The sequence below is a fragment of the Delphinus delphis genome, chromosome 20 (genome assembly GCF_949987515.2).
Source record: "Delphinus delphis chromosome 20, mDelDel1.2, whole genome shotgun sequence".
Lineage (NCBI taxonomy): Eukaryota > Metazoa > Chordata > Mammalia > Artiodactyla > Delphinidae > Delphinus > Delphinus delphis.
In genome coordinates, this window is record NC_082702.1 from 4,423,123 (window position 1) to 4,445,634 (window position 22,512).

Below are 22,512 nucleotides of genomic sequence, written 5' to 3' on the forward strand. Positions count from 1 at the left end.
GAGAAGAAGAGACAGCAGGGGCAATCCTGGGGTACCCTGATGAAGACTGGGGCTCTGCCCAGGCGTGGGGCGGAGCCTGGGGTCTGGGCGGCTGGAAGAAGCTGGAGGGGGCGTCCCGGGCCGGGGTCCCCTGAGCAGCAGGCGGGCGCAGAGCGGAGCCGGGTCCTGCAGCCGCCGCGGAGCCGGGAGCCGGGCCAGCACCCACCCCCCCCGCCGTGATGTCAGCGGGGCCACTCTTAAAGGGGCAGGCCGCCCGCCGAGGGTCGGAACAGGGGCTGGGGGCCGCGGGCACCGGATGGGGGTACCGCGGCGGTGCTGGGAAAGAGAGGAGAAGCCCCAGCATCCAACTGGGCCGAATCCCGGAAACCCAAGAGCCTGCAGGGACCAAGAGACGCCGGGGTTCCCCGAGGGAGCCTGCGAAGCTTTGAAGCTCGGTCCCCTCCAAATATACAGACAGAGGCACACCATTCCATTGGCCTGTCCCTGTCCAGGGACTACACTTCCCATCAGCCCTGGCGGCGGGAGCCGCACTTGGGGGAAGGGTCCGCCGCAGTGTCTGCTGGGAAGTGTAGTCTATTTGGACTGCCCTCTCCACGCCCCTCACTCACAAGTGGGTCAGGGGAAAGAGGCCCGGAGGGCGCATCTGCCTGCCCTCTGCCTCAGTCTCTGATTCTTAAGCTCACGGGTGTCTCTGTCTTGGAGGGTCTCTCAATAGCAGGCTTGCCTTTCATCCTCCCTCTTAGGACTTCCCAGTCGCTGGGTCTCAGTGTGCCAGTGTGTGAGCTTTATTGCTCTGGGCGAATATGTGCGTGCTTGTCTTTGTGCCCGGGATCTCTACCTGACACGCTCAGTGGTCTATGAGTACACCGCTGCCTCTTCCTGCACGTGTCCACTTTGGTCCTCTCTATGGCACTCTGTGTGTAGCTCGCTCGCGCGCTCTCTCTCGCTCTCGCTCTCGCTCTCGCTCTCGCTCTCTCTCTCTCTCTCTGCTTTCTCCAGGTCTCTGTTCTTTACTCTCATGCTGTGGGTATCATCTCTCACTTTATGGGTCTCTGCGTTCTCCCTCTCTCTCTGCAGACCCTTCCTCAGCCTCTGTCTCTGTTTGCTTCTATGTATAGTCGTTGTCCCACCTGCACACCCCCTTCATTCTCCAAGCTTAGAAGAAAACATCCAAACACTTCAGCATCAGCATCCCAAATTTATTCTCCAGCAGCTGTGGCAGGGTGGGAGAGGCAGAGGATTGGGGGTGGGGAGAGACCCCGAGAGTGGCAGGCACTGGGGTAGGGGTTGGGTTCCAAGCAGGACTGGAGAAGCCATGCAGTGGTGGGTTTAGGATGGGGAGTCTAGGACAAAAGCTGACTGAGAACAGCTGGGGAGAGAATCCTCCATACATCCCAGGAATCCCCAGAGTGTAGAAGAGGGGCACTGGAGCACAGAGGCACAGCTTCCCACTTACTCCAGAATGGAGTGGAGGTAGGTGGGGCCTCGGGGGGGGGGGTGTCCTGAAATCCCAGTCTGAAACAGCCCGCCCTGTGACGCTATTTCCCAGAAATAAGAAAGAAGAAGAAGAAGAGGCATAGATTCTACCAAGATGGAGTCTAGAACTCCTTGGAGTTGGGATGGTGTTGGTGGCTCTGTAACTTGGTGGAGCGGAATCCAGAACACTGAGGCAGGTCAGAATCTAGGGCTCAGCCCAGCAGAATCTAGAACACGGTAAGACTCCAGAGATTGTATGCAGTTTAGAATGCCAGGAACGCTTGGGAGGGGCATCTGGAACCCGGGGCAGGGAGGGGGAGGGCAGAGGCCAGAACGTTGGGGAGCAAGATCTAGAATTGGAGAGGGGGTGGTGAAGTACGGGGGCGCGTGAGGTAGGGGTAAGGCTGGCGCGGCGGAGGGAGCCATGGGGACACCTAGTGGCGGCAGGTGAGATTACATGACTGGCACAGGTGCTGGGCTGATGGGGCTGCGGGCATCCGGGTGCACGAAATCCGGGTTGACATAGGTGAAGCCTTGGAATTCGGTTTGGTCGATGCTGGCCAGAACTAGGCGGTCTGGGGGAGTCAACGCTGGCGCCGCCCGCGTGAAGAACTTGTCGAAGTTCTCGCCGCTGCGGCCACACTGTGGGAAACACCGGGAGGGAAACATGAAGTACTGGAGCTCATGGATATTCCACCCTCTAGGGGCCAAGATTTTGTTCCCAGAAGGTGACTGACCGGGCGGGGTCTGAAAGGAGGCGCGATCTCTAATCGTTCCAGCCGTTCCCAGTCGATCCAACGGAAAAAGCCATGAGCTCGGATGGTGGGTTCTCCATCTGGCCCCGAGCCCAGGCGCTTTGCTGGGTGCTTGGTTAGGAACTGTAGGAGACACAGAGGGAGACGGACAGACATACACAGTCCCGGACAGGGAGGCCCAGAGAACGACAGAGAGAGAGGAAGACAAGCAAGGAGGAACAGAGAGACAAGCATAGAGATCCAGAAAGAGAAGAATGGGGGGGGGGCAGGGGGAGATGGGACAGAGATGGGGCGAGGGAGTGGAAAGAGGAAAGGGAGAGAGAAAGAGGAAGAGGGGGAATAAATGAGATGGGGTAGATGAAACCCAGATCCAGAGACCCAGGGAGAGACAAAGAAAGAAGCAAAATTAGGGTGTGAGGGTATAAGGGGCGGAGAAACCCAGAAACAGAGGAAGAGAAACGGAAAGAATCCCAGATGGGGGATGGAGGCAGAGAAGGAAAGAGGGAAAGTGTCAGAGAGGGAGAAGGGGGGAGAGAGAGGAGATTGAAGACCCAGAGAAAGGGGGGAATAGAGATCCAGAGAGAGGAGGAGACTCAGAGGGAGGACAGATACCCAGAGAAGGTAAGAGACAAGCAGGGGCAGGGGTGGGGGGAGACAAAGGTCCAGAAGGAGAAGAGGATGGAGACCCAGGAGACAAATGCCCAGAGAGAGGGATGAAGACCCCATATGAGGGCAGAGACTCAGAGAAAGGGGAGACAGAGACCCAGAGAGAGGAGCACAAAGATGCAAAAGGGGGACAGAGATTCCCGAAGGACACAGAAAAAAAGGTAGCAACACAGAAAGCCCCATGATATGTAGATGGAGGCAGCGGGATGAGACAGAAGCCCAGAGAGAGATAGTCAGAGAGACGTGGAGACGGGAGCTAGAAGCAGAAATGTCCTAACATCTGTTGAACAGCTGCTATAGGCTAGTCTCTTCCTCCTGCCTTAACTCCACGACCCCAGAGAAGGAGACTGAGGCTCCCAGAGTTTTGGTGACTTGCCCAACCGAGATCCCGCAGGAAGAAAAGTGGCAGGAGTTAGGTTCACCTGACCCAGCCAGTGCAGGAGAGGCAAGCCTTGGCCTTCCAGCACTTCCTGCCATGAGCTGGGGAGAGGAGCTAGCACAGGAGGACAGGATAGAGGCCATCCTTGGACTGCAGGTGGCAGCAGGGCAGTATGTTATTGTTCTAACAAAATCTCTGTATTATATAAATTTTTTCAGCGGACGGGAGTAAAGCAACTTGAGGAACGGGTGCCTTTTCCTAAGGTGCACGTAGACAACGTGTGGGCAGCCCTGGACAGCAGCAGTGGGGCGTGTGGCTTATGGGTCTGGAGAATCTAGGAGTTAGGTCTCTCACCCCCTTGCAGATGGCCACAGCTTCCCGGGAAAGCGACTTGGGGTAGGTGACAGTTTGTTCCATGATGGACTGGAACAGTTCCTCCTCGTCTTCCCCATCAAATGGGGGCTAAGGAAGTAGAGAGGATAGTCAGAGACTCGGCAAACTACCTGGCCGCACCTTCCACACCCTCAATGCCCACCATGAACACAGCCCACCCCTGGGCGCCCAAATTCCTAGGGAAAAATTTGACCAAACCGCACAAGCTGTATCTTTCACACTTTCAGACTCTGTTGTTTTCTATCTCAGATGCTTCAGCTCTCTGCACCTCTTTGAGGTTCTGTCTCTCTTTCTCTGCTACGTAAATTGGCAGGGTATTAATTAGGCAACGTGTCATTTAAATAGAAGAGAGAAAAACTGCAGGAAAAGCTGTAAAAGCATTCTCCCGGTTGGATGAGTGGCCTCCAGTCTTCTGGGATTAGCAGAAGCAGTACCCAGGCAAAGCTTCTTAATGTGAAGTCTAGGGCGTCTGTTTACACCATTGAGGGGGGCCATGAATTTGGATGGGAAAAAACATGCATCTTTATTCTTTAAAATCTAAAACAAATTCAGCATTCATGGCAATTATAGGAAACAAACCCAAATAGTGGTAACTGTCACTTCATCACCAATGGAAATCACAGATATTTTCTTAGCACCTAAGAGTTGCAAATATCTCAAAAAATCAGTCATCTCTACTTCAAAATTACTGGTAGACCTTCCTATTTACTTCCTATTCCTGTGAGATATTACCATTTACTTCATTAGTAGGATATCACATATAGGTCCATATTCTAATATGTTTAGACAACCGTACACATTTAAATTTATTTAGTTGGTTAAATTACTCAATTAAACCTTTAACATTTTGATAACCATATTTCAACATGATTGGCTTCTTTTGTAATGCTATTATCTTACTTCATGCATTTAAAAACATTGTTCTGAGAAGGGGGTCCGTGACACAAGAAAAGTGAGGAACCCCTAGCCTGTGGGAAGATAATGCTTCAGGACCACGGAGAGCGCTCTCCTATCTGGCTGACCTTCCCCACAGCTTCTTATTAGCCTACAGACGGACATCCCTTCCCGACCGGCTCCTCCTGAGATGATGCCCATGTAACAGGTGGCACCCCATCCGTGTTGCCTTTAGTCAAACCAGCCTCTCCCCACCTTCCCTTACCTGCCCCGCCAGCATCTCATACAGCAGGACCCCAAAGGACCACCAGTCGACAGACTTCCCATAGGGCTGGTAGGCAATGATCTAGCAGGGGAGGAAGGAAGGCAAGGGATTATGATTTGTGATTCAAGAAACCTAGGGCCCCTCTGGCTTCACCGCCTGGGAACCCTACCCACTTTAAATGTTTTCAGCACAAACTTTTCCCATTCAGAACACTTTGGCTCCATCCTCTGGAAAATTTGGGAAACAAACTCTACCTACTTGGAACATTCCTTTGGTCCCAAATATAAAGACTATCTAAAGACCAAGTCGCAAGTTCCACGCATCCGGAATATCTAGGTAACTGGACTCTCTCCTTACAATATCAGGTGCATAGGGCAGAATTTCAGAGACCAGAGAGTCTTAAATCTGGACACATATCAGATTCTTCTAGGGGACTGTTTTTTGGTTTTTGTAAAAAATAAAATTAATTAATTAATTTTGGCTGTGTTGGGTCTTCGTTGCGGTGCGCAGGCTCCTCATTGTGGTGGCTTCTCTTGTTGTGCAGCATGGACTCTAGGCGCACGGGCTTCAGTAGCTGTGGCATGTGGGCTCAGTAGTTGTGGCTCGCGGGCTCTAGAGCACAGGCTCAGTAGTTGTGGTGCACGGGCTTAGTTGCTCCGCGGCACGAGGGATCTTCCCGGACCAGGGCTCGAACCCGTGTCCCCTGAATTGGCAGGCGGATTCTCTGGCTATGTTGGGTCTTCGTTGCTGTGCGCAAGCTTTCTCTAGTTGCGGCGAGTGGGGGCTACTCTTCCTTTCAGTGCGCGGGCTTCTCATTGCGGTGGCCTCTCCCGTTGCAGAGCACGGGCTCTAAGGTGTGAGGGCTTCAGTAGTTGTGGCACACGGGCTCTAGAGCGCAGGCACACGGGCTTAGTTCCTCCGTGGCATGTGGAATCTTCTCGGACCAGGGCTCGAACCCGTGCCCCCTGCATTGGCAGGCGATTCTTACCCACTGCGCCACCAGGGAAGCCCTGGCAGGCGGATTCTTAACCACTGCGCCACCAGGGAATTCCTAGGGGACTGTTTAAAGAGAGATGTCCCCGGCCCTGAAGAATCCCAGCCACAATAGGCCAGAGGCAGAGGCAGGAAGATGTGTGTATGTTTCAAAATCTCCCCAGGTGATTCTGATTACCAGCTATGTTTTGAAACCACTGGCATTGGTTACTTGGGCACTATCATAGAATCGCCAGGAAGGATCAAGAAGGGCACCACCAACCCCACCTCCTCCATCAAGTGAGAGGTCAGGACGTGCTCTCAGTGTACGTATATACAGTTAGATCATTAGCTTCACCCCCCCGCAACAAAATCAGAGCATACTCTGCCTACTTGAAATATTCAGGGGACACCCTCCACATGCCTAATGTTCTGGGGGATGGGGCCCACCCACTCAGAGTACACCAGAAATCATCTCCACCTTCTTAGAACAGTCCAGTAACAGGCCCTGTTCTCCTAGAATCCCTAGAGCTGGTCCTTCTCTTTTCGAACATTCACCCACAGGTCCCCCCACTTTGCCTATTTAGAGACTCAGCTCCGCCCACTTACAACGCTCCGCCCACTTACAACGCTCCGCAAGAGCCTCTCTTTGCTGCTTGCTGTCGGAACCCCCACGACCCAGGTAAAGACCCCAGGGTCAAGTCCCCATACTCTGAATACTGGACGACCAGCCACACCTACTCAGTGAATTGGGAGGGCACCAAGAGCAGTGGAGGCAGGATTACCTCGGGGGCTATGTAGTCTGGGGTCCCACAGAAGGTGCGAGTTGTGGTCCCGGGGAAGACGTTCTCCTTACACATGCCAAAGTCAGTGATTTTGATGTGTCCTTCAGCATCCAGCATCACGTTGTCCAGTTTCAGGTCCCTGGGGGTGGGAAGGGTACAGTTCAACGGGCTGGAGCCTTAAGCTCAAATTCCTTCTCTTCTGGGGGTCTGATTCCCTCCCCTGAAAGGCCTGGGACTGCTCACCGATAGATGATGCCCTGATTGTGAAGGAAGAAGAGGCCGATGGCGATTTCTGCTGCGTAGAACCTGGAGGTGGAGGTGGGGAGTCAGAAGGCCAGAGACTGGAGCCCACTCCCTTCCACCTTCCCTCTACCCTCCTCTCTTGGCCAAGACTCACGCTGCATGGGGCTCCTTAAACTTGCCCAGCTGCTGAATGTGGTACATCAAGTCGCCCCCAGTGACATACTCCATCACAAAATACAGGCGATCCTGGGGAGGAGTGGACGGGACTTAGAGGCAAGGACACGCCCACCAGGGGTTGGAAACGTCCATCCCTGCCCACTTGAGACAAAGGCTCTGGATCCACCCAATCAGAAATCCAGAGCAACTGTCTGTGCCCACAGGGAGGCCCCGAAGATTCTCAACGGGCCACCGCAGAATCTCCACCCACCCCATCCCCTGTTACTCCAAACTGTCGGGTGTTCCGGTCCTCCATTCTCGGAATTTAAGATTGAGGCCCACCATTTGCTTGAAATCCCTGGGATACTGAAACCTCTTTCCACACCCACTCACATGCATATGCAATCATGGCCACCTGTTAGGAACCAAAGTTGTTCAGGCCTCACTAGCGAATGATAGTAATTTTTAATTTATTTTATTTTTATTTTTTTGGCCGTGCCGTGCCACTTGCAGGATCTTGGCTCCCCGACCGGGGATTGAACCTGGGCCCCCTGCAGTGGAAGCGTGGAGTCCTAACCACTGGACCACCAGGGAATTCCCGATACAGTACTAATTTTTAAAAAACTCCAGGAAGGGGACTTCCCTGGTGGCGCAGTGGTTAAGAATCTGCCTGCCAATGCAGGGGACACAGGTTCGAGCCCTGGTCCGGGAAGATCCCACATGCCATGGAGCAACTAAACCTGTGTGCCACAACTGCTGAAGCCCGCGCACCTAGAGCCCATGCTCCACAACAAGAGAAGCCACCGCGATGAGAAGCCCGCGCACCGCAACGAAGAGTAGTCCCCGCTCGCGGCAACTAGAGGAAGCCCATGTGCAGCAATGAAGACCCAATGCAGCCAAAAATAAATAAATAAATGAATAAAAATTTAAACAAAACAAAACCTCCAGGAAGCTGGCTACGCCCACTCAGAGCTCTTGGAAGTAGAGTCACGTTTTCTCTAACCCCTGACAGTTGTCCCATTCCACAGCCTTCGGGAAACACCCTGTTTCTGACAAGTCCTTAACTCAGAATCCAAGAGTGACCACCTCACCACTCAGAGCCCACTTGCAGGCATGCTCACTTAGAAGACATTCTCCACGAATTCTTTTACTCCAGAAGCCCTTACTCAAAAAACACCCACTCAAGACCTAGGGGATTCAGGCCACTCCCACACAGGATCCTAGCCTCGTGGCCACGCCCTCCAGGGGCACCTGCATTCTGGCCACGCCCACTGAGGAGCCCGCCACACCTAATCAGAGTTCACAGGGTTCTTCCGCCTTGCCAAAAACTCAGAATCTCAAAGCAAATGCTTGATACATCCAGTGGGGATGAGGCAGGGCTCCTGAGCCGGCCTCTGCCACCTCCTTTCTTACCGGGGTCTGGAAAGTGGAGTGAAGCTGGGTGAGAAAGTGGGGCCGGCCTCCGGGGCCTCGACCCCCCAGGGCTAACACGCGTTTCTCCACCAGGGTGCAGTCCACGTCGTCATCCTGGACAATCACGTCTTTCTTCAGGATCTTGATGGCATAGAGCTCATCGGAGCCCCTGCGCTCGGCCAGCATCACCTAGGGGCAGAGGCGGGAAAGGCCCAGTCCATCCTGGGAACCAGAGGTGCGGGTCCCTACCCCTCCCTTTCAAGGACACAAACGAATGGGAGTCCCAGGTCCTCCCTCTCCCTCTCAGGGGACCAGATGCCCTGACTTTGCCAACTACTCCCTCAGAGAAAGTAGCCACATCTTTATGCCTCTCCTCTCTAGGAACTCAAGAGACCCATCAAACTCTCTTTGGGGACTCAGTAGCCTAGTTCCCTCCCCCCTGCACTTCAGCTCTAAGAACCAGAAACCTGAGCCCCACCCCCAGACATTCTCCCACTTCTCCCAGAGCCCCAGGAATCCAACCTTCCCAAAACTGCCTTTTCCTAGAACCATGAGGAAGCTGAAGTCAGAGATGTGCAGACGTCCAGGGCTTGCCCCGAAGAAACAGCGCTTGGAGTCAGTGGGACTAGGAGATGGGGAGGGGATGGGAGAGGAAGAAGGACCCATCCGCACCCTCTGTGAGAAAGGGGAGAGATCCAAAGCTAGTCAGGCCCCAGAAGGGGATAAGGAGGTGCCCCTCAGAGAGACAGCACCCAAGAACGAAAGGGACGGGGAGAGATGGAAAGATGGAGAGAGAAAAAAAGTTGTCTCCACCCCCCTCTCTGGCTTAAGAACTTTCTCTGATTTCCCGTAGCCTGGAGGGTTTATTATTCAACTAGCACTTAGATAGCTTACTATATGCCATTGATCCTCCAGGAGACCCTTGTCACCCACCCCACCCCCCCATTTTAGAGACGATGGCACAGAGACATTAAGTAACTTGCCTGAAGTCACACAGCAGGTAAAAAACAGAGCCAGAAATCAACGTCCGTTAAAGTCAGAGACTGTGTCTCCCTCCCTTCTGTTTTTCTACCATCACCCAGCACATGACTTGGGTCTCAGCAGGAGTGGTTGAGTGGATGAAGGTCTCAGGAGATGCATGCTGAATGCACAACCTGTTGCTCTATGTTCAGAGCACACCCAGAACCTGAACACCTTTACCATCATTGTCCCCTGGGCGAAGCCACTGGCAACTCCCCTCTGGGCCTTCACGATAGCCTTCTTCCCCCTTCCACCATCTCTTCTTGACACAGAGGCAGTTATCTTGCCCAAATAGAAATCATCTCAGGCCACCTCCAATGCCCTCCCATCTCACTTGGTTTAAAAGCCAAAATCCTTCCAATAAATGACGAGGCTACCCCCACCCCTTCTCTCTCTGACTCCATCTCCTACTTCTTCCCACCCTCATCCCTCATCCCTCCCTCTGCTCCAGCCTCACTGCTGGTCTGGGCCCACCTCAGGGCCTTTGCACGTGATCTTCCCTCCACCTGGAAGGCTATCCACTATCCTCACAGCTCGCTATTTCATCTCCTTTATGTCTTTGCCCAAAGGTCACTTTCTCAGTGAAGGCTTCTCTGCTTATTGCTACTAAAATCTCAAAACAGCTTTCCTGGTGGCGCAGTGGTTGAGAGTCCGCCTGCTGATGCAGCGGACACGGGTTCGTGCCCCAGTCCAGGAAGATCCCAAGTGCCGCGGAGCAGCTGGGCCCGTGAGCCATGGCCACTGAGCCTGCGCGTCCGGAGCCTGTGCTCCGCAACAGGAGAGGCCACAGCAGTGAGAGGCTCACGTACCGCACACAAAAAAAAAAAATCTCAAAAAACAGCACTCCCTATCCTCTAGCATTTATTTTTCTCCACAATCACATATCACCTTCTGACATAGGACCATTCACTCCTTTATTTTGTTGAATGCCTTCCAAGGGTAAGCCCCACGAGGGCAGGAGGTTGTCTCTCTCTCTCTTTCCCTCTCTCTCTCTTTCTCTCTCTCTCTCTCTCTTGTTTTCTGCTCTATCCCCAGTGATTAGAACCATGCACACAGAGGGCTCAACAAAATGTTTTTTGAAAGAATAAATGGGAGAGAGAGAGAGAACGAGCGCATTATTCCTTCCTTGACCTGGAAATCTCGTCTCCCTGTCCTTTGCCTGGGGAATCCTGCACTTCCTGTCTACGAACTTTTCTCTGACTCCCCCAGGTCCTGCCAGAGGCTTAGGACTCCCTAGTGCCTGAAGCCATCTCCGTGATCAAACACACTCCTTCTCTATCTGTAACTTTCTCCTATATTGAAAGAGGAGCTCCCCAGGGAATGGCCTGATTCTACTCCCAAAATAGGGCTTGGTTTACATAAAACCTCAGGAAATAGGTGTTCAGTAAGTCAAAAAACCAATGGAGGAGAGAAAGGCACAGTGATAAATAGGCAGAAAAACTCAAGGAGCAATTCAGGTGTCACCTCCTTAGGGAAGTCCTCCCTGACCACCTCCACCCCAACCCTCTGGCCCCAGGCTGGGGATAGTGCCTCCTCTACGCTTCTTTGTTCCCTGAGCTACCTCTAATTTAGCACATCATCCTGGAATCTGAGTATCTGTGACTGTGTCCCTACCTTGAGGAGTTGCCTGCGGGTCAGATTCGGCTCTGGAGAGCTAGGATTACTCAGCAAACACAAGACCTGCCACCAAGTATGTGCTCAACCCATGTGTGTGGAAATGAAGACAGATGTTGGAGGAGAGAGAGGTGGGGGGACGGATACAGACCACAGGAAAGGAAACTGTCTCCATTCCAGGCCTCCAGCTCTGCTCACCTCGTACAGTTCCAGGGGGTAGTTACAGGCCTGGGGGAGAAGAAAGCCAGAGTCAGAGCCCCCAGAGAGGTAGGAGATTGCCCTAAAGCAGGGGATGGGGGTCCCCAGACCCCCAAGCCAGGGGGATGGATAGGAGCTCTAATTCCCAGCAGTGCCCTAGAAGACCATAAAGAACTCCAGGGCTTTCTGGGAATTTTAGTCCCAGGGCCAGTGGGCAACGAGCGATGGAGTTTGGGAAAGGCCAGCTCTGAACTGTGGGTGACTGGGCTGGGCTCCTTGTGGGGAAGCCGGGGTCTGGGTACCTCAAACTTCTGGAGGAGGCTGCAGTTGTCAGCATCAGCCACTGGCACATTGTAATATTCGCCCTCCTCCTGGTTCAGTAACTTGTACCTGACACACAGACGGAGACCAGAGGCGGGCAGGAGTAGGGGAGACGGACAGGGAGGGGGGTACCCGCGGGAGAGGCAGTGACATCAGAAGGGGGGAAGAGACAGAGAGACCGAGAAGGAGAGAGAAAGAGTGAGACAAGGAGAGAGGGGCGGGGGAAAGAGAGAAAGAAGCACAGGGAGGTAGAAAAGATAGTGCCCTAGAGAAGAGGGACCACCCACGGAAGTTGATGCAGATGCAGGGGCCCCGCCCCCAGCCCCGCCCGGCCCCGCCCCCGCCCTCACCAGCCGTCCACGGGAACCTTGAGCAGCTCCGAGACGCCAAAGGACATGGCACCCATGAAGTCGTTGCGGGAAGTCCGGTCCCAGTCCCACACCTCCACGCTGAGCCGGCGCTCCACGTCCCCCGGCTTCAGGTTGCTGCGGGAAGGGAGTGGCACAATGAGGGGCCCGGCTCTTGGCTGCCCACCTTTCCGCCCTGGGGAAGAGCAGGCAAACCCGGGGAGCTGGGGGGCCTGTTTCCTGCTCTGTAAATTGTTTTGCCACCCCAGGTCCTGCCGAAGAGCGTCTCTCTCCCTGTCTGGGCCCTAAGTAAACCTAGACAGCTCTCAGTCTCCCTCCCTCCCTGGCTCTTCCCCATCTCTGTCTCCCGGCCTTTCTCTCCAGGCCTCTCCTTTTCACGGGGCCCCTCTCCTCCCTCCAGATCTGTCCGTCTGTCTTTCTGTCAGTTGGCTTCTCTTTCCCTCCCTGCCACCCACCCATCGCCATTCCTTCCGTGTTTCTCTTTGGGTTTATGTCTCTTCTTCTGAGTTGCAGGGTCTGTCTACCTCTCTCTCGGATCCCTGTCTCATTCTAAAGCGGTGAGCTTTGATGGAGATCAAACACACAGATGTCTGTCTCTCGCCTTCTGTATCTCTGTCCCTCTCCCTCAACCACTTCATTTTCTTCTCCCACCACCTTCTTCTGCCCTTTTTGGGATTCCCCCAATGCTAACACCTGCTCTCTGGGGTGTTCTGGGCCACCAGGACCCTCAGATCATTCTCTATCAGTAATTACAGCCTCCCCTGCACCCGAGGCTCACAACACAAAGGTCTCGTTCCACACAGGGTTTAGCGTGGCTTTCACCGTCCGGGTCTTCTGTTTTGTCAAATTCCGAGGATCTGGGATGAGCTTCAGTTTCACATAGGGATCAGACAGACCATTGGGGTCCATTGGGATGAGGTTACGGGCCTCGCCAACTGAGCGGGGAGGGGAAGGAGGGTAGATGGGGTTAGAGATCCAGGAAGAAGCCCCCGAGCCTTCCCCCAGCCAGCACTCAAGAATTCCAATCTCTCAGCAGCCTCTCTCAAGACCCAGGTGTTTTTGATCTTTTACTTCTCCAGTGCCCAGAAGACAGGGCATGAAGCCCTTTCCCCAGCCAGTGACCCAGAAATCAAACCCAAAGACCCTGGCTCCATTAGGACCCAGGAGTCGGGACCCTGGCCATATCACCACTAGTAAACCCGAACCTCCTTCGGAACCAGCTCTTCTCTCATTCCCCACCCCCCACCCCTCCACCCCCAGGACCTTGATGCCCAGAACAGCCATTAAGAGGCGCCAGAGGCATGGCTGGAGAAGGGGCCTCGAGCTAGAAGGGGCGCGGCCGAGTGGTGTTCAGCTTTTGCAGGTGGGGTCAGGAGTGTGGGTGCGACCTCCGCGAGGGGCGTGGCCTTTCTGAGTCGGGGGGGGCGGGGCGGGGTGGGCAGCTCAGGGGCATTCAATCGGTTCCTCACGCTCCGGTAAAGGGGCGGGGCCAGGCGAGGGGGCGGGGTCTCACCCGTGATGTGGATCTCATCCGAAGTGGGAGCTCGGATTTCCAGCTGCAGGCGGCCGCGGCGCTCCGTGTGGTCCACACCGCACAGAGAGGGCACGCTGCGCACACAGCGCCGGTGCACGTTCATCTCGCAGCCTGGGGGAACAGAACTGAGGGTAGCACTTCAGGTCCCGCCCTTAACCCCAGACTCCATTCCCCAGCATTTACCGGAAACCCAGACACTGCACTTTTGCAGGGGCCCCGCAAGCGCCAAGTTCTGGCGGGCGCAGCAAGCGTAGACTCACAGGAGCACTTCATGCCCTGGTGCACCAGCCCGTAAAGGAGGGAGCCACAGTGGTCGCAGAAGGTGGGGCTGCTGTAGCTGTGCAGACGGAACTTGTGCTTGTTCCGGGGATCCTGGGGGTAGGGAGGAGCCGGTCAGAAGGGGTCTGCAGGGCGTCCTAAAAGAACAGCCCCCTGAACTCTTTCTCTTCCGCCCTGCTCTCCCGTCTTCCTGCGGCTCCACCTCACTCATTCACTCTACAATATTTATTGAGCACCTCCTGTGTGCCAGCACGGTTCCTGGTGCCGGGACCCAGCCCTGAGCAAAACAAAGGAAAACTCCTGTCCATGTGGACTTTACTTTCTAATGGAGGGAGAGAGAAAATAAACACGATATGTAAAATATATAGTATTACAGATGGTAATAGGTGCTCTGGACAAAAATGAAGAAAAGGGGATTGTGAAATAGAGTGATCAGGGAAGGTTTCACTAAGAAGGTGGCATTTGGGAAGAACCTGAAGGAAGCGTAGGCTTCCAAAGTCCCATAGTCCCTAATCCCCAACCTTCCACGAGCTGTTCTCCCGAGGACTTGTGGGCCACCATGAACCTCAGATCACTCACTGTCAGCCTCTGTCAATGTCTACCCGCTGATGATCTGTCTACTCTGAGCCCCCTGTGGGATGGAGAATATGACCTCTCAGTTTTAGGGATCCAGGTGTCCTAAATGAAACATTAAGTGTAAACAACAGAGCCGTGTCTGGCATGTTAAATGTGCTCAGTAGCGTCACTGCTGTCATTACTGCCGTGGTTATTATTAGTGATTTTATTGCAGTCCCCACATACCCTTGGGTTTAATCAAGAGCTGGGCCTGGGCTTCCCTGGTGGTGCAGTGGTTGAGAGTCCGCCTGCTGATGCAGGGGACACGGGTTCGTGCCCCGGTCCGGGAAGATCCCACATGCCGCGGAGCGGTTAAGGCCCGTGAACCATGGTCACTGAGCCTGCGCGTCCAGAGCCTGTGCTCCACAACGGGAGAGGCCACAACAGTGAGAGGCCCGCGTACCGCAAAAAAAAAAAAAAAAAAAGAGCTGGGCCATTTCCCAGCTGCGTGATTTCAGACAAGTAAGTGCCCAATTTTGAGGCTCAGCGCCCTCCTCTGCACAGTGGAAATAATGTATATCTTGAAGAGATGCTAAATGTCGAGTCCAATTAAGCATGAATTTAAGACACCAATAAAAGCATTCCTCCTTCCACCCTCAGCAATGTCTGAGTGTTAAATAATCTGATATTTGCCTTTTTCTACGAATGCATTGCAAGAGTTATCCCTAGGGTGAAAATTCAGGACATTCTTGGGCTTTCACTTATTTTGCAGTTTAGTGGGGATTCTATTTTGAATTATACTTGGACGGAGGGAGGGTGTTGGCAGGTGCATGTGCTGGACCTCTGAAGATCTTCATCTGACCCTGGCTCAAAGTGTTCCTGCCGCATGAAATGAGATGCTGTGGGTGAAAATTCCCAGCAGGGTACCTGACACAGAAGCTGTTGCGATTATCCTCAAGGTGAAAGTAGCTATTAAAGAGGAGACAGTACTGTGGCTCCAGTTCGAAAGATCAGGGTCCAGATTTTTGACTCTCCCGACCACCCAGCTGTGTGGCCTCCCCCCACACCACCCTTTTTAGAGACTCAGGTTTCCTCCCCATAAAATGGGGCCATGAGCCCTCCCTGAAAGGGTTCTTGTGAAGATTGAATGAAATCATGCTTGTCGAGCCCTGAGCATTTCTTAAGCCCTTGATCTGTGTTGCTGACAACAAGATTAAAAGCTTAGTGCTTCACAAAGGAAAAGAAAGCCAGAGTGATATAGAGGAAAGACGTGGTCCTCTGTTTCCTCATCAGTAATAGTAATAATTTTACAATGATAATAATTAATACTTTGTGTCTGGCTATGTACCAGGTGCTGTCCCAAGTATTTGACTCATTTAGTCCTTAAAACGGTCCTACAAGATGAGGGCATGGTTACCATCCCCATTTTATAGACAAGGAACTCCAGAGGTGCAGAGAGGTAAATAAACTTTTGGAAGGTCACAGAACCAATACGCGGTGGAGGTGGGATTCAAGCCCAGGTGTCCTGGCCCAGGAGCCCCGGTCAGATGAGGACAGGAACAATACCTAACCTTACAAGCTGTTAAGCAGAGTCAGTCCTATACTATATACAAGATACCTGATGCGTGCACGCAATGAGCCCTGGATGACTCAGATGTAGTGTTTGCTGGTGGTGGAGGCAGGCGAGGCAGCCAATTCATAACATATATAGGTGCTGGTAGACAGTGGTGCTCGATATGTGTTCTCAGAGGTCACATCCTCTACGTAAACTTCAATTTTCTCGACCTGACAAGCTGGCAACGTGCCTCATGGACTTCCGTGGTGCTCTCCCTCTCTCTCTCATTCTGCCTTTCTCCATCTGCTAATCATAAAACCATCTCCAGCCCTGTGTCAGACCCCGGGCTCTTATCCTGCCTGACTTCCCTGAAAACAAGCCTGGGTGGGGTGCGGGGGGTGGGGGGCTTCCCGGGCTTCCCTGGTGGCGCAGTGGTTAAGAATCCCCCTGCCAATGCAGGGGACACGGGTTCGAGCCCTGGTCCGGGAAGATCCCACATGCCGCAGAGCAACTAAGGCCGTGTGTCACGACTACTGAGCCTGCGCTCTAGAGCCCACGAGCCACAGCTACTGAGCCCACATGCCACAACTACTGAAGCCCGCGGGCCTAGAGCCCGTGCTCCACAACAAGAGAAGCCACCGCAATGAGAAGCCCGCACACCGCAACGAAGAGTAGCCCCCGCTTGCTGCAACTAGAGAAAGTCCGCGCGCAGCAACGAAGACCCAACGCAGCCAAAAATAAATAGATTAAATAAATTAAAAATAAACAAGACTGGGGGCATCTAGACTCATGCTGTCCCACATGGTAGCCCTAACCACAGGTGGCTATTTAAATGGAAATCAGTGGATAAACAACAAGTTCCTAATGTATAGCAAAGGGAACTATATTCAATATCCTGTGATAAACCATAATGGAAAAGAATATTAAAAAAGAATGTATATATGTGTATAACTGAGTTACTTTGCTGTACAGCAAGAGATTGGCATAACGTTGTAAATCGAGTATACTTCAATAAAAAAATAAATAAATTGAAATCAATTCAAATTAAATGGGGTTTAAATTTCTGTCCCTCGGCAGTTAGCTGTGGTGGCTGGCAGCTGGATGGCGAAGATACAGGACGCTTCCATCATTGCAGAAAGTTCTATTGGTCAACACTGGACGGTGAGCCTCATTATATAGAGGAGGAAACTGAGGCTCAGGGAGAAGAGCCCCACAGCCAGAAAGAAAGTGAAGGAGGGATCAGGGGAAGGCATGCAGGGTGGGCAGTTCTTGTAAGCCCCTGATGTTGGGGGGCGGGGGGAGGGAGAGAACAGTTGTGTGTATCTGTGTGAGCGCACATGGGGGATCTGTACATGCACATGTGTGTCCATACACGGGGGTCTAATATGCATATATATGTGTGTGTGTGTGCGTACACGGGCAGGGTGTCTGAAAATGCACATGTGCATGTGTATGACAGGATCTCTCTGGGCTTCCCTCTCTCAGCACCTCCTAAGCCGTTATCCTTATCTACCATTTTCTATTCTAGTTTCCCTTTCTGGGTATCTACCGCCCCGTCTCTCTGAGTTTCTGTGTCTCTGTCTCTCCCAGTCTTTCTGGGTCCCCTTTTCCTTCCTCCTGTGTCACTGTCTCTGTTCCATTGCTCTCACTCTCTCTGCCCCAATCTCTCTGTCTGGCTCTCTGTTTTTTTCTGCACCTCTGGGTTCTCTCTCTGTCTCATCTCAGGATCTCGGTGCTTGCATCGATTTCTCTCTCTGTCTCTCTGTCTCTCTCTCTGTCCCTCAGCTCTCTATTTTTTTAATCTCTTGACTCCTGGATCACAGTCCACATCCGTGCTGAGGTCCCCTCACCCCGTCTCCTCTTTGTCCCCCTCCTGGGTCCCCAGCCTGTCTTGGTCCCCTCTCATTCCCCCTTTCCAGGCCAAGGGCAGGGAATCTGGGCCAGACTAGCTCTCCCTATCTCTCCAGCCCCCCTCCCCTCCCAGCCTTAAAAATAGCAGGAGAAATTGGGACGGACGCCGAGGGGGTGAGGGCGGGGGCACAGCCCGAGGAGGAAGAACCAGGTGTCTGGGCACTCACGTCTGTCTGGGGGCCCTTCCCAGCGCCTGGACACTCGAAGGTCACAAATTCGTGGCATCGTCGATGAACCACAAAGCTGCAGACTGAAGGTGAGAATCATAGAGACACAGAGACAGAGAGAGACCCCAATGGACAGAAAATCAGAAACAGAGGAGACCCAGACAGAAAGAAGACCAGGAGAGGAGGATCCCCATAGAGTTCAATACAGAGAAAATCAAAGAGACCTTGACATGCAGAGAGACAGAGACAGAGACACTGGGAGACAGAAATTCAAAACGTGGACCCAAAGAAAGAAACAGAGATGCAGAGAATCACAGAAAAAGAGGAAGCACAGAGGGCCCAATGCATACCCACAGCCAAAGGGAGACAGAGACACAGAGATAGAGAGACAGAGAGAGAGAGACAAAGAGAGAGGAAGACAGAGAAAGAGATGGAGACAGAGAGAAAACAGGATCCCATTGACACAGACCCACAGACTGCGATAAGAAAGCCAGGAGAGAGGCAGGCCAACTAGAAGAGAGGAAACACAGAGAGAGGTCCTCCAACAGAACAGAGAGCATCAACTTGGGCAGAAGTGAGTCTGGGGGCGCCGCTGCCGGCCCGCCCCCCTCCCTGACTCACTCAGTTCTCAGCAAGTAGCAGCTGGTGCTTTAGGACTCGGCCCCCTCTCCCGGCCCCCACCCGCCCATCGCCCATCGGTGACCCCACCCGGCCGGCCCCTGCCTAGGACGGTGGTGTTGTCATGGCAACGGCAGGGGGGGCTCTGACTTTGCATCTCCAGCCCCCCTCCCTTCAGCTCCCCTTTTCCAAATCTCACTGTTCCCATGGCAACAGATTCTCCAAATATCTGTCCCCACCTGGAGCCGGCCGAGGGAGGGGCCCCCAGCACCACCTCCGCGTTGGCCCCGCCGTCAGAGCACCCTCCCCACTGCAGGTTGTCTCTGCCACACCCCCCCGCCCAGGGCTCCCCCGCGCCTCTCTGGGGACCAGAGAACACGTGTGCCAAGCAGCCTAGGCTGTGGGGCCCCAGCCTCCACCCTCCTGAGGGTCCTGGGAGTCCAGGTCCCCAGCTCTTACCTTGACATTGCAGGCCCTGTTTTCCAATCCCCCTGTAAGAGTCAAGGATCTGAGGTCAGTGCAGAAAAGGGTACCTGGACCTCTCACCTCTGCCAGTCATAGGAGGCCTCCGTCCTCCCATCCTCCTCCTGCAGGACCCAGGAGTCTGAGCCCCAGCTGCCTCTCCTTTCCAGAACCCGGAAATTCTGGCCCCCCAGTCTCTCTTCTCTCAGACCCAGGAGCCCAGGCCCCCAGCCCCTTCCTTCAGACCCAGAAGTCCAGGGCCCCAGCCCCTCCTCTCTCTGACCCAGGAGTCCAGGCCCTGGCCCCTAGACCCCACCTACCCTAGGGCCAGGAGCCAGGGCTGCAGCCCCCGCTTTCCTCGTCACTGTGGGGTCTGGTGCGTCAGGGGTCTTTAGCACTAGTCTCCTTATCCCTCAGGGCCCCAGCCCCCTTCCCTCACCATATGAAGTCAGTGCAGTGGCTGCAGAAGGTTGGCTGCTTGAAGAAGCGAGCGGTGAACTTGTGGCTCTTGACTTCGTGGACCACCTTCTGCCTCAGAGCCCCCTTTCTGCAAAACAGGGGCCGGGGTCCCCCCTCTGAATCGCCTCCGCCGGGGCCCAGGCCTGCCATGGCCCCAGTAACGTAGCAGGGACCAGGATCCTGCCTTTCTCGGGAAACAGGTGGAAAGGCAAGGAGCGGAAAGCTCGGAAGAGCAAAAGAGCCGGCGGGAGATTCCGAGGTGGAAAGGAGAGGGGCGAGGCACCTCCGGAAGCGGAGCGCGCAGGACAGGGAGCGGCACCCCGGGGCGCGCCGGCTCCGCCAGGGGGAGCGGGCGAGTGGGGCGGAGAGCCGAGGGCAAGGGCGCGGAGGAGCCGGAGGCACGGGCGGCGTCGGTGGTGGGAGCTCCAGCTCAGGCACCTGCTGAAATGTGGGAGCCCCGGGTGGGGGGAGGCGTTGCCATGACGACCGAGAGGCGGGGTTTCGGCTTAAAGGCGTCCCCCTCCTTGAGACCTGGGACAAATGCCGTCCCCTCCAACACACACACACACACACGTGCGCACACCCACGCCGGGGGCTGGCTGAAGGGAAGGGACATCCTCCGAGCCGTGCCCTGCCCCCTCCCCAATCTGTCGCCCGGCCCCGTCTTCCTCCCCGACTAGGGTGCCTCGGTGAGTCCTGTTAGGCCACTGCAGCTCCTCTCCGATCTCTGTGTCTGATTGTGTCACTCTGTTTCATTGCACAAACTTTGTATTAGTGCTGGGGTCCAATGGTGAGCAGGGAGGCTTGGTGTCTCAATTTTTCTGATGCCACCCGAGTCTTGATTTCTCTCTCTAGGCTTCTGTGAATTTGTACTTCTAGGTCTCCCTCTGGGAGTGTCCATTTCCCTGGGTCTCTGTTCCTTTCCCTAGTCCTGGCGCTCTCTCTGTCTCTCTGGGTGGGTCTGGGTTCCTTCCTTATCTCTGAGAATTTCTGTTTTTATTTTCCTGTTTTCTTCGCTGTGTATCTCCATTTATGTCTGTCACTCATCCTGTGACCCCCTCTGGGTCCTGGTGTGTGCGTCTCTCTCACTCCATGTCTGTCTCACTGTGAATCAGTCTCCCTCTGTCTCTCCCCATCTCATAAATTCTTGCATTTCTGTCTCCCTGAATCTCTTCCTCTCCCTGTCTCTTTGTCTCTCTGGCTCTGTGGATCTGTCTCTCCCTCCCTCCGTGTCTTTCTCTCTGAGAGTCAATCTCTGTCTCTCTCACTGTCTCATTTTCTATGTCCTCTTCTATTTCCCTCGATTTCTCTCCCCTCCTCCCCGTGTCCGTGTCTTTGTAGATGCTTTTGTCTCTGCCTCTCTCCCTTCCTGTGTCTCTACGAATCTCGCTCTCCGTTCGTGCGTGCCTCTTCCTCCTTCTGTATCTCTCTGTGCCTGTCGCTCTCTCTGACCCACTCTCTGGCTCTGTCAATCTCTCCATCGCTGGGGGTCTCTCTCGGAATGTTTAAGTTGCTCTCTCTCCCTCTCCCTCTCCTTCTCCCCTCCCCAACTCTATCTTTGTCCCTTCCTCACCCACTCTATTTATCTCTCTGGCTCTGTGAATCCCTCTCGTCTCTGGAGTTCTCTCTCTCCCTCTTTCCCCCGCTGGCTCTGGAATACTCTGTGCATCTCTGTCCGGTGATTGGGAGGGTCTCTCCAAACGTTGGCCCGGTCAGGTCTCCTCCTGTCTCTCCCCTCCGTCGCCCCACCTGAGTCTCTGCCTCTCTCTGGTCCCTCCCCCAGCTCCCGAGCGCTTCCTAGTCCCGGCTCTACAGGTAGACCCCCGCTGTTGCCAAGGACAACCACGGCCCGCCCGGGGCTGCGGGGTGCAATGTATTCTGGGACTTGTAGTCTGGGCCTGCCGTTCAGCTGTTCTCGCAGCGCGACCGAGAACTTTCTCTCCCGGCATGCCCCGCGAAGCGGGATGGTCCGCTGAGGCGGAGCCTGGGGACTCGGGCCGGCCGCTACATCCTGTGACTTTTGGGGGTCGGGGTCCAGCTTCTGGAAGCCGAAGGGGAGATAAGAGAATACGAGTACTCTCCTAAACCCCAAAACATGGGGTCCACTGGCTTTCCAGCCACCTCCAGGCGTCCGCCGTACCCCAGGAGAGAGGATAGGGGGCGGGGGTGGCCCCGAAAACTGACCTAGGAATCCCACGGCGCTCTATTCTAGTTCTGCTTGGGTTCTTTACCACATCACCAACATATCACCCCAAGGTTCTACAGCTGTTCTGCCTGGTGCCTCCTAGAAGGGGTTTAAGAGTGGGATGGGGGAGGGGTGGGGGTGCGAGACGGTCTTCGACAAGGTAGGGATTGGTGTAGGTCAGAATTCTGGGATGGACACTGCAGACATCGAAAGGAGGATTTTCCTCACTAAAAAGACGTGCGCCTGCTCTAGTTAGCCTTTCCCCCTCTTCCAGCGGGACCCTTGCAATATATCTTGCCAATTGCTTTTGCGGGTGTAGACGCAGAAAGTGGGTTGCATGATCCTTGATTTTTCCCAGAGTCATGTGTTTATGTAGTTGTGATTGTCTTGGAGAAACCGATAAGATGACCTTCTGTGGGACAGAGATTCATGGCAGGAGTAATTCATGTGATCTTCATCGAAGTGTTTTATTGACCACGTGTGTCAGAGAACTTAGAACTAAGGGTAAAATGGAGCTGAGAGTGGGTATATAGGCAGCGTCACATCCCAAAGGCCTTGACTGAGGGCCTTTGGTATTACCTATAGGCAATGTGGAGTGGGATACGGAAGGATTTGAGCAGAGGGGGACAGGATCAGATCTGAATGTCGGAAAAGGAAAGCACCCCTCTGGGGCCAGGGTGGGCTGGAGGTAGGATGCTCCAAGGAGGAGGCTGGGACAGTAGCTCAGGTGAAACGAAAGGAACCTGGAGGAGGGGTTCTCGCCGTGAGAAATGGGAACCTGAAAGCATTGATTTTGGAGGCAAGATGCTGCACTCAGAATGGGACACGGTATTTCTGAGGTGCTCGTGGGACTCCAAGGAGGGAGAAGT

The 22,512-nt window shown here is 54.2% G+C and overlaps 2 protein-coding genes across 2 annotated transcripts in view; one reads left to right on the forward strand and one right to left on the reverse strand.

Annotated features, from left to right (window-relative positions):
• Window positions 1-22,512, forward strand: part of LOC132416835 (NACHT, LRR and PYD domains-containing protein 2) — a 1,001,898-nt gene that overhangs the window by 923,588 nt on the left and 55,798 nt on the right.
• On the reverse strand, window positions 1,186-19,886 carry PRKCG (protein kinase C gamma). Its single transcript, XM_060000142.1, has 18 exons — window positions 19,439-19,886; window positions 18,997-19,028; window positions 17,920-18,002; window positions 13,713-13,824; window positions 13,432-13,563; window positions 12,697-12,853; window positions 11,901-12,035; window positions 11,532-11,619; window positions 11,230-11,259; window positions 8,920-9,072; window positions 8,398-8,586; window positions 6,983-7,074; window positions 6,829-6,891; window positions 6,586-6,724; window positions 4,829-4,909; window positions 3,631-3,738; window positions 2,214-2,354; window positions 1,186-2,118 (listed from the first exon to the last, which is right to left on the reverse strand). The coding sequence occupies exons 1-18, from the start codon at window positions 19,606-19,608 to the stop codon at window positions 1,930-1,932; spliced, it is 2,094 nt and encodes a 697-aa protein (XP_059856125.1). The 5' UTR covers window positions 19,609-19,886; the 3' UTR covers window positions 1,186-1,929.

Excerpts from the sequence above, each read along its gene's own strand:
- PRKCG (XM_060000142.1), bottom strand. The coding sequence starts at position 19,608 with ATGGCAGGCCTGGGCCCCGGCGGAGGCGATTCAGAGGGGGGACCCCGG. Across the intron at positions 11,260-11,531 it reads GCCTCCTCCAGAAGTTTGAG|GCCTGTAACTACCCCCTGGA; the intron begins GTACCCAGACCC and ends CTTCTCCCCCAG. Across the intron at positions 2,119-2,213 it reads CTCCTTTCAGACCCCGCCCG|TGTGGCCGCAGCGGCGAGAA; the intron begins GTCAGTCACCTT and ends TGTTTCCCACAG.